A 14,459-nucleotide genomic window follows, 5' to 3' on the forward strand; every position below is an offset into this window, starting at 1 on the left:
CATCATTTCTGCATGGAGATCACTGATCAACCACATAAAAATTTAACAAAGTTGAACAGGCTTTGAGGTTTCCGCTTCGTGTAGTGGCTTTCATTTTTGACTTCCCTCTCTCAGAAATCTGGAATAATTTGGGTATTAAAAAAATAAAAAACATACACGATGGGTCTACTTTTCTCACATTCAGAGAATTAAAAGCCAAATATAATATCCCCTCCTCTGAATTTTTCCCTTACTTAATGTTAAAAGATAAGGTACAAAAAATCCTTTTAGGCAAAACATTTAATTATGAAATTGTGTCTTCACTGCTGTGCAGCTTAAATAATAAACATACCTGGAGCCTAAGGAATGTGTACTCTTTTTTCAATAGAGAGCATCTGTCTTATAAGAGTATATATTTAAGGAGATGGGAATCCGACCTTGGGATTGTTATTCCGATTGAGCAATGGGACATTGCCATAAAAAATATGTATAACTCTAACATATCAATGACTCTTCATGAGTCATATTTTAAACTACTTACCAGGTGGTATCTCACGCCTATTAGACTCCCTCACATTAACAAGGACCATTCCCCCCTCTGTTGGAGAGGTTGTGGTCAACCGGGGAATCTTTACCACATCTTTTGGTGTTGCCCGAAGCTTAAACGTCTCTTGCTCCAGGCTTCTCGTCATATTGAATCCTTCACTGGAAACTTTACTTTGACTCCCCAAAAAGCATTGCTTTCCTTGGATATGGCTCAATTGCACCCGTCGGTGCAATATCCATATCCTCCTGGTAGTTAAAAATGATTTGGCTTACCTTTGGAAGAAACCTGATCCTCCTAAATTCTCAGACATTTTAAATAAAATCTACCAACATAATGCTATTGAATGAAGGTTTGCAGTTATTAATAAAACTATTCCCGCCCACACTAAAAAATGGAAAGTTTGGAACAGTAAATTTAGAAGAGTTTAAATTTAAATTTTTCTCATATACAGTTGTGGCCAAAAGTATTGACACCCCTGCAATTCTGTCAGATAATACTCAGTTTCTTCCTGAAAATGATTGCAAACACAAATTCTTTGGTATTGTTATCTTCATTTAATTTGTCTTAAATGAAAAAACACAAAAAGAATTGTCCTAAAGCCAAATTGGATATAATTCCACACCAAACATAAAAAAGAGGGTGGACAAAAGTATTGGCACTGTTCGAAAAATCATGTGATGCTTCTCTAATTTGTGTAAATAACAGCACCTATAACTTACCTGTGGCACCTAAAAGGTGTTGGCAATAACTAAATCACACTTGCAGCCAGTTGACATGGATTAAAGTTGACTCAACCTCTGTCCTGTGTCCTTGTGTGTACCACATTGAGCATGGAGAAAAGAAAGAAGACCAAAGAACTGTCTGAGGACTTGAGAAACCAAATTGTGAGGAAGCATGAGCAGTCTCAAGGCTACAAGTCCATCTCCAAAGACCTGAATGTTCCTGTGTCTACCGTGCGCAGTGTCATCAAGAAGTTTAAAGCCCAATGCACTGTGGCTAACCTCCCTAGATGTGGATGGAAAAGAAAAATTGACAAGATTTTTCAACGCAAGATTGTGTGGATGTTGGATAAAGAACCTCGACTAACATCCAAACAAGTTCAAGCTGCCCTGCAGTCCGAGGGTACAACAGTGTCAACCCGTACTATCCGTCGGCGTCTGAATGAAAAGGGACTGTATGGTAGGAGACCCAGGAAGACCCCACTTCTTACCCCGAGACATAAAAAAGCCAGGCTGGAGTTTGCCAAAACTTACCTGAAAAAGCCTAAAACGTTTTGGAAGAATGTTATCTGGTCAGATGAGACAAAAGTAGAGCTTTTTGGGCAAAGGCATCAACATAGAGTTTACAGGAGAAAAAAAGAGGCATTCAAAGAAAAGAACACGGTCCCTACAGTCAAACATGGCGGAGGTTCCCTGATGTTTTGGGGTTGCTTTGCTGCCTCTGGCACTGGACTGCTTGATCATGTGCATGGCATTATGAAGTCTGAAGACTACCAACAAATTTTGCAGCATAATGTAGGGCCCAGTGTGAGAAAGCTGGGTCTCCCTCAGAGGTCATGGGTCTTCCAGCAGGACAATGACCCAAAACCCACTTCAAAAAGCACTAGAAAATGGTTTGAGAGATAGCACTGGAGACTTCTAAGGTGGCCAGCAATGAGTCCAGACCTGAATCCCATAGAACACCTGTGGAGAGATCTAAAAATGGCAGTTTGGAGAAGGCACCCTTCAAATATCAGGGACCTGGAGCAGTTTGCCAAAGAAGAATGGTCTAAAATTCCAGCAGAGCATTGTAAGAAACTCATTGATGGTTACCGAAAGCGGTTGGTCGCATTTATTTTGGGTAAAGGTTGTACAACCAAGTATTAGGCTGAGGGTGCCAATACTTTTGTCTGGCCCATTTTTGGAGTTTTGTGTGAAATGATCAATGTTTTGCTTTTTGCTTCATTCTCTTTTGTGTTTTTTTCATTTAAGACAAATTAAATGAAGATAATAATACCAAAGAATTTATGTTTGCAATCATTTTCAGGAAGAAACTGAGTATTATCTGACAGAATTGCAGGGGTGTCAATACTTTTGGCCACAACTGTACCTCCTTACATGACTGGATTAGATCGCCCTCTTGCCTCTCCTTCTCAAAGGTTCAGCATTTTGTACCGCTTATTGGTATTACTATATTGTATACTTATTGATGCATGCTTTGTTACAAAGGTTATCTATTTTTTATGACCTTTACATTTATCCTTTTCCTTCCCCCTTCCCCCTCCCTGTTCCCCCCTCCCTCTCCACATACCAGTTTTATAAAAATTTTAATACAAATATTTAAGAGAAAAGGCCTATCTGTCCACATATAAAGTTGCAAAATTTGATAAGAAAAGGGCCAACAATGCCTAACATAAATGAAGTCCAGGGAGACTGTTGTGAATGCTGTGGAAGCATCAGTAAGTGAATGCGTCTTTTTGTAATTTCTAAAATGTAAAAGATGAAAATATATATATATTGTTTTTGCCTAAAATACAAAGGAAATGTGTCATATTTAACTTTAGGTCTTTTAGAGATAAACTTAATCTTCAACTTGCTTAACTGTTCACAATAACAGTAGTCTAAAGCTGCACTAACAAAATGTCGCTGGGACTGGATCGGCGCTGAAAAATGGTTAAGACGCTGGAGGATGATTATATGGCCAGGGCAGGACTTATGTTTAAAGCACCACAGTGAAAAAATACAAAATGCCGGAGTGATGCCTTAAGGATATATGAAAGATCCAAGTTCCTTTATATGCAAGAGGAATCGGGTTGCTGTGAGTTAAATAAGAAGCAAATATTTTATAAAATATGGTATAATTTGCCAGACTATATGTTAAAGCGAGTTTTTCCAATTTTTAAAGGCAGAGAGGGAGGTGGCTTGGGGTTATGTGCATTGGAGATACTATAACAATTGATTTTGTGTTGTAGTAGAAACTGGGATATTAAAAATAATTATTAAAAACAAATTATATGAGATGTTTTGTAGAGATGCAGTACCCAGCCTAACTACAGAAGTGGCTAACAAAAAAAATATGATACTAATGTATTGTTGCCCGCAGCAACCAATCAAAGCTAACCTTTCATATGTTTCATATGTTTAACTGCTCTGGAAAAATGAAAGCAGTGAAGTGATTGATTGACAAGGATAACAGGTACAAGATAAGTGTGAAAATGTTTTGTTAAATAAGGTCCATGTCATGCATTATATAAAAAGATTCCCAATGGCTGTGTCCTTTATAAACTGAGTTCTTACTGTAGCCACTACCAAATGACAGTTTCAGAGCCTGCGGATACCCAAGTGTGAGGCAGTGACCAGTGTCACATGTAATGGGCACTGTGTGTTTCCCCAGGATGCGCACGGAGGCGTATTGAGGCCATGAAAGTGCATTGCAGTCACCGGCGTAGCTGTGGTTGCAATGCAGACTAAAGTGAATATAGATCTTGGACATGCTGGTTGTCCAAGAAAGATTTAAGGAAAACCTGCTCTGGGTTTTTGTGTTTTGAAACGGACTACAAGATGGTAGTGCTGCAATCCGTTTCATTCCTGGCTCAGGTTTTCCATGTAGCTGAAGGCCACAGGTTGCTAGTTAAAAACCCTGCAGTATAGGGTTTGGGTGTGTCAGGTTTAGAGTCAGTGTCAGTCTGGTGTTGGCAGGAGCACAGAGCAGGAGGCTCTGCATAACTCCACCTGTGTGAGGCAACACAGGCCAGTGGAGCCAAACAGCCAAGGCAGCTGAATAGCCTGGCACCCATAGCTTACACAGCGGTGCAGTGGCCCACGGTAATTGGTCTTGTAGGTGGACTGTCTTGTGCCCAGAGGTGAACCGGAGGTACACTGTCCTCTGCCTGGAAGAGGATTGGTGTGTTTAGTGACTGTAAACTGGGGGATATGGTTCCCAGCTGCGATCCGGAGGATATTGTGTACTGTGTAAAGCTGTGAGTAGAACATTAACATGGCGGTGCAGTCACCCACGGCAACAGGTCACAAGTGGACTGGCAAGTTTAGTGACTGTAATCCAGAGGATATGTGCCCGGCTGCGATCCAGAGGATATTGTGTGCTGTGTTTTGCTAAGTTGAACACTAAACAGACATTTTGCTTTGAACTTTGCTGGGTCACTGCCTCATCACTGCAGTGTGCTACCACTGCACTAGACAAGTTATTACCAATTTGTAGGATAAATAATAACGTACTGATCAGTGGGGGTCTGACTGTTGGACCCATAGTGGCAGTTGACCATACTCTATTTGAATGGGGATAAAAGTGCCCCATTCAGCTCATTGGTGCAAGTCAGAGCATTCAACCCCATCACTGATCAATAAGTATTAACCTGTTTTACCAGAAAACACTTTAACACTTTTAAGATACAGTTTTACTATCTATTTTTTTCTTAAAAGTCAGCTCAAACCAAAAAGACCTGAACTTCCTCTTGTTACTTTTGCAAAAATTGCCATCAGAAAAAAAAGTGTCAATATCTCAGTAAGTGATCATTTTTTTGGCTACAGTTATTTCTTTTGATTTTCTAATGGAAATAGAATACACGTATAGGGTAAAATTTTGCAATTCTAGATTTTCGCTTAGCGCCATTTCATGCAGTATAATTCTAATTCTATTTTTACTACAATAGGACATTTTTCAGAACTTAACAATGCTGACATATGCACATAATGTACTTGTTTCCTTGCTCAGAAAAATGTAAGCCTAAATTCTTATATTACATAAATGGCGTCATGTGCTACTGTATTTCTTCTTCACATAAATGAGCAAAATATGACAAAATACTTGTATATAACAGTACAGAATTTTACTATACTTGTAGAAATTATGCTTTTGGGCAGTGAAAGAAATTCTAACAAGTAGCTATCTAGCTCAGGAAACATGTCATGACTCTGTTGTTGGATTACCCGGTTCCAGGGGATCCTTCCCTGTCCCTATCACTAGGGGCTCCCTAGCTGTCCCTAGATTACTTCTGATGGTAAAGATGCCGGGGCTACAAACCTTGCTGAGCTCCTAAATCAGGACTATATCTGTCCCCCTCCCCCACCCATAGAAGTGGGGAGTAATAGTGTATGTATATACACAAACCAGACAAACAAGGAAGGATGTACAGGGTTAAAGGAAAAATACCAATCATTCAAATAAGACAAACAACAAAGGAGAACACCGAGGAGAAAAGGAATGTAAACCAAATAGGAGAGGAAGAGTATTTGCACACAGCCAGAACCTCCAAGCAACAGTCACAGAACAATACTTCAAACACCTCCACCAAAAACCAACTCCTCCATTCCTCACAAGGCAGTACAAGACTTAACACTGGCAATCCAGATTGCCAGAGGAGAGTATATATAGAAGAGGGGAGTGGTCAATACTGCACAGCTGATATCATTCAAGCAGGAACGTTTCAGAGACTCTAAGCTGAACAGTTTAACCCTTGTACTGCTAACAGAAACATGCACCATTTAATATGAAGGAGATGGGCTTCTAATCAGTGCAAGGAGTTTGTGAAATCAGTCGATGTGGTCCTCTGGCTCCTCTTTGTCGTGGTAAACCCGTGACATAACAGGTCTCATATTTACTAAGGCATAAATTTGACCATCTTACATTGAAATGTTATGAAGTGGATAAAAAATATAGTGTCAAATAAGGTTTATTCAGGGCTATGGCAAGAACAAATCAAATTGATTACATCAGGATCTATAATAAACAAACTAGGGTCAATAAGATTGGAAGCCAATTAACCTTGCAGCATACTCTTGTAGTGTGAGAAAGAAAGCCAGAAGTGGAGGAAATTCACAGAGACACAGAAAGAACATACAACCTCACTGCAGATGTTGTCCTTGGTTTGATCCAAACCCCAAACTTCTGCACAGTAGTGTACTAGGGTTAACCACTGAGCGCAATAGAAATTACAACTCATGACCTCCAAGCTCATACCTGAAAATACATCGTGCACAGGACCAGGAGACCTTCCTAAAGCATTTTCTGTGGGATCCTTTGGTGATGTTGCTGGTTGAAGAGGTTGAATAGTGAGGCAATCACTGAGGATTTCTTGGTCAAGCTCCGTCCTAGGTCGCAACTATAGAAGAACAAAAGAAAAGATATGTCCTGTTATTTGGTTATAGATCAACAATACATTGGGAGACACAGGAAAGTGAAAGCAGTGTTAATATTGGGGACCGGACTGTCAATTAAAGCTAGCATGAGTCTTGGTAATTAGCAATAATTTATTTTCCATGGTAAAGATGTTTCTAAGTAGTTCTATGAAATCCATATGTTTTCCCTTTACACAGTTAAAGATGCCTGCTTCCGATTACCTACTAAGCCTTACGTTTTACTGCTATCAGCTGTAATGGGTATTCATCATGAAATCAGTTGCACGTGTACTCCAGGAACCAACATGTTGTGAAAGATTTGCATACTTTATAAAATAGTCCTAGCGCTCAATAGCTGGGCTTGTGTTATCAATCATTGACTACATGGCAAACTGTGTGTAAACATACACATACCTTGGGAAGGAACTTAACATGATGAGAGTAGCAAAAGCATACTAGAAGGACTAATACGCTATTTATTTCATTCTGTACAAATCTATTACAAGAGCTGAATTCATCACTGTCAAAATATATTCGCAGATAGGTTTAATCATAGACATAAATTAAGATTATTAATATAATATGACATATTAAATGTGGCCCTAAAGTTAGGACAACTGATGGCTACTATGAAAATATTATTTCTTGCAAAATCTTGTGTCAGCCTTTGCTTTTATTTGAATAAAGCTCATTTTAAGCCACAGATCCAATTGAGCAGATTAAATTGATATGATTTTCACTCAAGCATAGTAAAACTGCTTCAGATAAGGGATTCCAACAATTTCATGCACACACATTATATAAATATATATATATATATATATATATATATATATATATATATATGGAGGCCCAAGTGTAGGTATACTCTGGAATCAATTAAATTTATCACAACACATTGTATGGGTAATCATACACGTTGGCACACAACACATAGGCAAACCAGTTAATTAGCATTTTATTCCATTATTTATGACATTTACACTTGTCCATCACTGTTTAATCTCATAAGAGCTTAATATGTCTTCCATTAACGTTGCAACATTTCTCAAACTGTGCAGTGCCCTGTGACACACTGTATGGCATAAATTCGGTTCTACATCAATCTCCATATATTTATGGACAGAAGTGCTGTTTAGTTTTGGGGGGGATCTGAATTTACAAGACAAAGTGGTCACCTCGTTTAATTGCCACTTTGATGCATATCATTGTATATGTGTATTGTATATGTCACAGACTTTTATATGATAAAAAGTACAATTTTATTGAAACAATTAAAAGTAGATATAATTAAAAATCAGGGAAATACATAAGACTGGACATTCATGGTTAGTAGTATATAGTAGTGATGAGCGAGTATACTTTTTGCTTGGGTTTTTGGGAATTCCTAACAAACAGGCAATCCCCACATGTATTCAGCCTGTCTAGCAGCCGCAAATCAGGCAGCTGCATCGACAGAAACTAAATCTCCGAGCACGCCAAAATACTTGGAGATCATCCGAGCATGAACACGAGCAACGAGTATACTCGCTCATCACTAGCATATAGATGTCCAATTTAGGTGTCAGCCCTTTGATAAAGCAACAAGCGAAACATACGTTGGGCAGGCACCTCCCTGTGGTTCTTTGGGTATGGATGTCCTTTTATTAATGTTACTGTTGTTATTGTTATTATTACTATTTAGATAAGGTTATATCATAACAGATTATGGCTACTTTGGGTTAATAATTGTACTTGCTAAATTACAGATTGAGATGCATATGCAGGTATAATTATACTTATAAATTACCCTCTATACCCATTAATAGGGATGAGCCGACCCATGGAAGTTCGGATTCGGGTACCAGAACTGTACTTAAACTTTAACTAGCTTTGGGCCATCAGGGTTTTTTTGCTACACATCCAGCACCTTCCAGTAAATCAGCAACTAAATCTTGTTCTCCTATGAAGCTCTGTAGTCAATCATTGAAAGCATCATTTACTGGAGTTCAAAAATAAAGTTATTAAAAATTTAAAGAAAATAATCATGCAATATTTGGTACTGTAATGTCCAGTCTAAGTCCGATCTAACAAAATATACAATTATTTAAACTGCACATTAAATGCCAATAAGAAAAAAAGAAAGAAAAAAGAGCCAATATTGCCATTTTTGTTTTTTTGCAAAAAAAATTGTAGAAAAGCAATCAAAATGCCAAAATGCTATCTATTAAAACAACAGCTCAGTACACAAAAAACAAGCTCTCATACAGATCAATCAATAGAAAAATAAAAAAAAAGTTACAGGTCTCAAAATCTGAAAAAACAAAGAGACTCTCTTTACTCAAGGTTCTGAATTTTTTAAATCACTGAAATATATATATAAAAAAAAACTTTTAAGTTTGGCATTGACAAAATCATACTAAAGGCTCGTACACAAGCGATAATTCACTCTTCTGAGAAAATCAGATTATATTAATGACACTCGGATCAATCTGTGATCAGAGTAAAGGCCCCGTCACACTAAGCGACTTACCAGCGATCCCGACGAAGACTCGCGGTCATTCTTGCAAAGGATTACTGGGACCGAAGCGTGGAGAGAGGCGGGAATGCTGCGCGGGACGTCGGAAGGTGAGAATAGTAATATTTTTTACTTATTTTATCGCTGGTCTCCCGCCTGTCACACACAGCGATGCGTGCTGGCTAGCGGGAGATCAGCGACGAAAGAAATGTCCAGAGGTTTCCAAGAGCGATCAGCGATACCAGTAGGGGGGCCGGTCGTTGATCGCTGTCACACATAGCGATCTCGCTGGTGAGATCGCTGTTGTGTCACAAAACTTGTGACTCAGCAGTGATCTCGCTAGCGAGATCGCTATGTGTGACGGGGCCTTTAGAGCCAAGTGTCATTTAACTTTAATCCGACTCTCTCGACTGAGACGTTCATAGCACAGGTGTGGCGAAGGGATTTTAATTTTCCATTCTCCATTGTCTGTGTCCGTGAAAATGTTTTAGACATGCTATACACTTGTATGGGTGCGTGTGCTCCGATTTGCAGAGCCACAACCAAATTGGTGTGTAGAAAAACTGCAGATCTGAACTTCCCCATAGTATGACATTGGTCCTAGTGCTATCCGATAAAACATCTGCTCTGGTAAAATGAAAGCAGTGCTGTGATTGCTTACTATGGGAAACAAAGAGGGTTTATTTTTTATCTAGGTAGTTTTTATAAATCTGATCCATCTTGTTCTGTCTTCTTGTAGACATGACTGCAGCATGATACCATACGTACGGTTAAATATGGCAATTTTCATCTAAGGAATCAGTCTTCAGATCTGAGAGTACATTTATTTTACTTTTCTAAATTAATATAATATTCAAATTGCAATAAATAAGCAAAAATAGAGAATATATCTGTACCCTCATCAGCTCCATGCTGCAACCATGACGCCTTGTCCTGAATGTCCCACTGCAAAGCCTTAGATGAATCCAAAGAATCCCAAGTATTATATTTACTAATCAGTCTCTGGGACAAAGGACATAAGCAAACAAAGAGGGCAGATAGGTCAAATTCCCGGTCTACACATTTATTAGACCGGGAATCACAGTTTACTTAATGCTTTGATTGACACGTCACTGGCATCATATATATGAGGACAAAATAGTGCTTGCTCTTTGTGTATATGCTTACATAGATTATAACCATCTAAAATCAAGAAATAGGTGAACTTACAGTATTTTATTATTGTCATTATGTAAAAATAATAGATACATACAGCAGTAAATTACATCTTAAGAAATATAGCTCTATTCTACCTCTATGCTGAAAAGTGGCAGAATTTTTTCATGAATGCTTGTGAATTAGAAGCCATGCTTCTCAGTTTTCCAATGACACTACTCATCATTGAAATTGAAACACTAAGGACAAGCCGTAAGGTTAAGCAAATCGAGAAAGTGGCAGGTGTCGCTAAGATCTGCGAATGTTCACATTTTCAAGCACCGAGCTCCAATCTGTGGTATGTGGGGGAGACATTAAAGCCAGATTGAAAAATATTTTTTTTAGCCATATGAAACCTCAAAAATCAGATCAAGTCTTGTGAGATGATTGTGCAATGCCTCCTGTTTGCTGACATGCTTGTCACAAACTGAGAGGGACAGAATCCTTGAACTGAGAGATTGTGACTTATTGCTTTGGCAGACTGCAACACACTTTGACTGAGATCTCTGCACTGTTTAAAGGGCAATGAAGAAAGGAATGTCCAGCTCCATGATGTAGTGAAAACATATAAATCCTTTTATTCACTTAGTCCATTCAGTAGTGAGGTTAAAAGGCCAGCACAGAAAAACAAAGCTTGTGTTCTCAACGCGTTTCTGGTGACTTCGCACCCTTAGAAACTTACACAACAAGATATGGCCTCACCAAAATCCTGTCTGATGACAAATGCACATATAGCAGGATGCTGCTGGCCTCCACTAATAGAGGCAAGGGGCAGCTCAGGTGCAAACTACTGATAAAAACAACCACCCCACACCTAACAAACCATGGTGGAGTAGGCTGCCTAGTAGGAAAAATGCACATAGCTAAGGCTTGCCATGATCACGACTAAGGGTGCGAAGTCACCAGAAACGCGTTGAGAACGCAAGCTTTGTTTTTCTGTGCTGGCCTTTTAATCTCACTAGTGAATGGACTAAGTGAATAAAAGGATTTATATGTTTTCACTACATCATGGAGCTGGACATTCCTTTCTTCACTGTACTAATTCAAGCGCTTTGACACAGCGGTCTCGTGCTCCGATGTCCAAGATGCTATTTCTGGTGAGCTGGATTTTTCTACTGTTTAAAGGGCACCTGTTAAAAATGCTATTAACCTGCAGATATGGGGTTAATATCCAAGTTAATAGGGTTCTAAACCTGCCCGGCACCCACACTGAAAGCCCAGCTGCCAGGAGGAAATAAACTTTATTCCTTCTGCAGCATTCAGCTTTTGGTCATAGGGGTTGCCCTTGGCATTGACTGACAGCCGGCTCCAGATTAGAGTTGGCTGTCAGTGCCGGGGTGTGCGGTCACAGCTGAGCTCACTGTATATTAAGTGGTGACTGAAGCCATTGTGGGGAGGAGGACTCCCAGACAGTGACTGGGCTGGTACCTAGGGGACCGCCATCAGGGTTCCTGAGGGAACAATACTGGGAGAACAGTAAAGGGAGAGACATGACTGGAGTTGTCAGGGCAACAGGGGGCGGGGCGAGGACAAAAGGAGCAGGGGGCGCGCTCAAGTGGCAGTTGGGAGAGTGTGACAGGAGGCAGGAAGCCGGGTGATTTGAGGAGACACCGACAGGGGCCTGTGAGGAGGATACTGCGCACTCACCAACAAGTGAGACGTGAGAGACTTTTACCGGAGGCTGCTTCCCGCCCATGTTCACAGAGATCCACGCCCGCCATCCCCGCCCTTGTGAGACAGATCCCTTACCTCAGGTCGCGGCTGCGGCTATGCATAAAACGGCCACAGAGGCTTGGAGACTGCCCCCCGGCCTTCTCCCACTGCAGCGACCCAGTTATCACCGGCCTCAGGGGACGCCATCTCGCCATAGGCGACATTAGAGGCCCTTGTCCCGGCTACGGAGGGACCCTTAGCGTAGGACGGCCACTGTACATTTAGGGGAACTGCGTCTTTACTGCGCCCCACGGGCATCGTTTCTACAGGGCCTGCTGCGCCCCACCAGCATCGTTTCTTCAGGGCCTGTTGCACCCCACCGGCATCGTTTCTTCAGGGCCTGTTGCGCCCCACTGGCATCGTTTCTTCAGGGCCTGTTGCGCCCAACCGGCATCGGTTCTTCAGGGCCTGTTGCACCCCACCGGCATCCGTTCTTCAGGGCCTGTTGCGCCCCAGCGACACCGTTTCTTCAGGGCCTGTTGCGCCCCAACGACACCGCTTCTTCAGGGCCTGTTGTGCCCCAAGTCTTCCCAGAATATCGAGGTGTCAAGACAGCCGCATCAACGATCTCAAAGCGGCCGCATCTGCAATCCCGAGTGACGCAAGGAAGGATAAGTGGACTATAGCAATAAGTGCCATAGTTTGGCTATATTTCGGTCTTTGACACCCGGACTAGCCGGGTACTTCCCGCTACTTAGAAAAGTATTGTTTATTTTATTGAGTCCCTGCGAGGACAGATTTGTGTTACCCCTTCTTTTGCCTGTTCAGCATAGCCCTAGTGGCGCCAGTTTATAAAAGTTGATTACACAAGGCATACCCTGTCTCGTGTCTCGTCACTGCATCCTGAGAATCTGCTAGATCCTACACTTGGCGTAGTCGGCAGGATGCAGTCTCCGAGCGCGGACAGTGGTGCTCCCGATAAGGGCGGAGCTGTCAACTTTACAAACAATGAGGGACCCCGCTCCAGCATTCATTGGGGCCATGCTGAACAACCCGCCTAGATTCTCCGGCTCCAATACTATGTTATGGAGCTGGCCAGAGCGGATGCGGGGGCTCTTTCGGATGCACCCAATGACCCCTGATCTGGAAGCTGAGGTGGCACTTATGGCACTGGACGGGGAGGTGCGGAGGTCAGTGATGTTGAAATCTCCGGGGCACCGCAACACTTTTGAAAAAGTGTTACAGATAGTAGAACAGACCCATGGGGACCCTACTAATGTGGGAGAGTTAAGAACCCTTTTGTTTAGTCGGATGCAAGTAGAGGGAGAGACGATCACAGAGTATATGAATGTCCTCCAAGAATTGCATACGGTTACTGAAAGAAAGGACGGGGTAGGGGTAGGACCTGTTGACATTACCCTACGTGACCTACTGGTGACTGGTTTGCGAGATCCATTATTCAAACAGGCACTGCGGGAACAGATCAGAATGAATCCCCGAATAGACCTTTCAGAAGTGTGAAGTCAGGCACATGCTCGAGAGCAGGAGCAGGGGTTGGCGGTCCTCGTGGGGAAACTCCGAGGTGTGGAGGCCTCTGCGAATGCAGTCGAGGAGCCTCAGTGGGTGGAGATGAAGCAAGAGCTGAAAAATATTAAACCAGGGGAAGAGTCCTGAGGAGATCATTTGCATATTCCCAGTGCCTTATGGGATAAGTGAAGAGTCTCCGTGATCTCAACGATCACTGGGTTTTGGCCGTTGCAGCTGATAAGAGGAAATCGGAAAACCAGGGGAAGAGTCCTGAGGAGATCATTTGCATATTCCCACTGGGAATTTTGGCTCATCTCTCATCGTTTCTAAGAAATCTCAATATGGAAGAGGCCAGGAGCCATTTGGTGAGCTGCATTTCTTGCTACATGTTCACAGACTTACCAGTGGAAAAGCCAAACTTCACATGCCACAAATGCAAGTTTGTGTCCCTGTTGGAGGAAAAGTTGCAAAATCTCGAAGAGAGGTTAGCTACCTTGAAGATCATTAAGGATGGTGAAGAGTTCTTAGACAGAGCAGAATTATCTCTTCATGTTACAGAAAGAGAAGAAATTCAAAGTGCACCTGAAGAAACAGAGGAATGGTAACATGTGACCCAGAGAAGCAGGAGGATCAGGAGTCAGTCAGCACCCATACTTCTCAGGAACCAGTACCAGGCTCTCACGCAGGAAAACGATGAAGAAATACATCAGGATAAGACTTTGCCCACAAACAGCAACCTTGTACGCCTTCAGAGTCCTCCTGGATGGAGAAAGAAAAATGTTGTGAAGAACAAACGGAGAGTGGTGGTCATGGGGGATTCCCTGTTGAGAGGAACAGAGGCACGAAATCAGCAGACCGAATATAACTTCAAGAGAAATGTGCTGTCTTCCAGGTGCAAAAATTAAAGATGTGTCTGACAGGATATCAGGACTCTTCAGACCTACAATGA

The 14,459-nt window shown here is 41.6% G+C and overlaps 1 protein-coding gene across 1 annotated transcript in view; it reads right to left on the bottom strand.

Moving 5' to 3' along the window:
• GLIS3 (GLIS family zinc finger 3) overlaps positions 1–14,459 on the bottom strand; it is a 607,612-nt gene that overhangs the window by 136,073 nt on the left and 457,080 nt on the right. The window contains exon 7 of the mRNA XM_073542616.1: positions 6,482–6,623. Within this exon, the coding sequence (XP_073398717.1) occupies positions 6,482–6,623 (142 nt within the window). The remainder of the gene's footprint in view (positions 1–6,481; positions 6,624–14,459) is intronic.

The sequence above is a fragment of the Dendrobates tinctorius genome, unplaced genomic scaffold (genome assembly GCF_039654945.1).
Source record: "Dendrobates tinctorius isolate UK_male_01 unplaced genomic scaffold, ASM3965494v1 ptg000128l, whole genome shotgun sequence".
In the NCBI taxonomy this organism is placed as follows: Eukaryota; Metazoa; Chordata; class Amphibia; order Anura; family Dendrobatidae; genus Dendrobates; species Dendrobates tinctorius.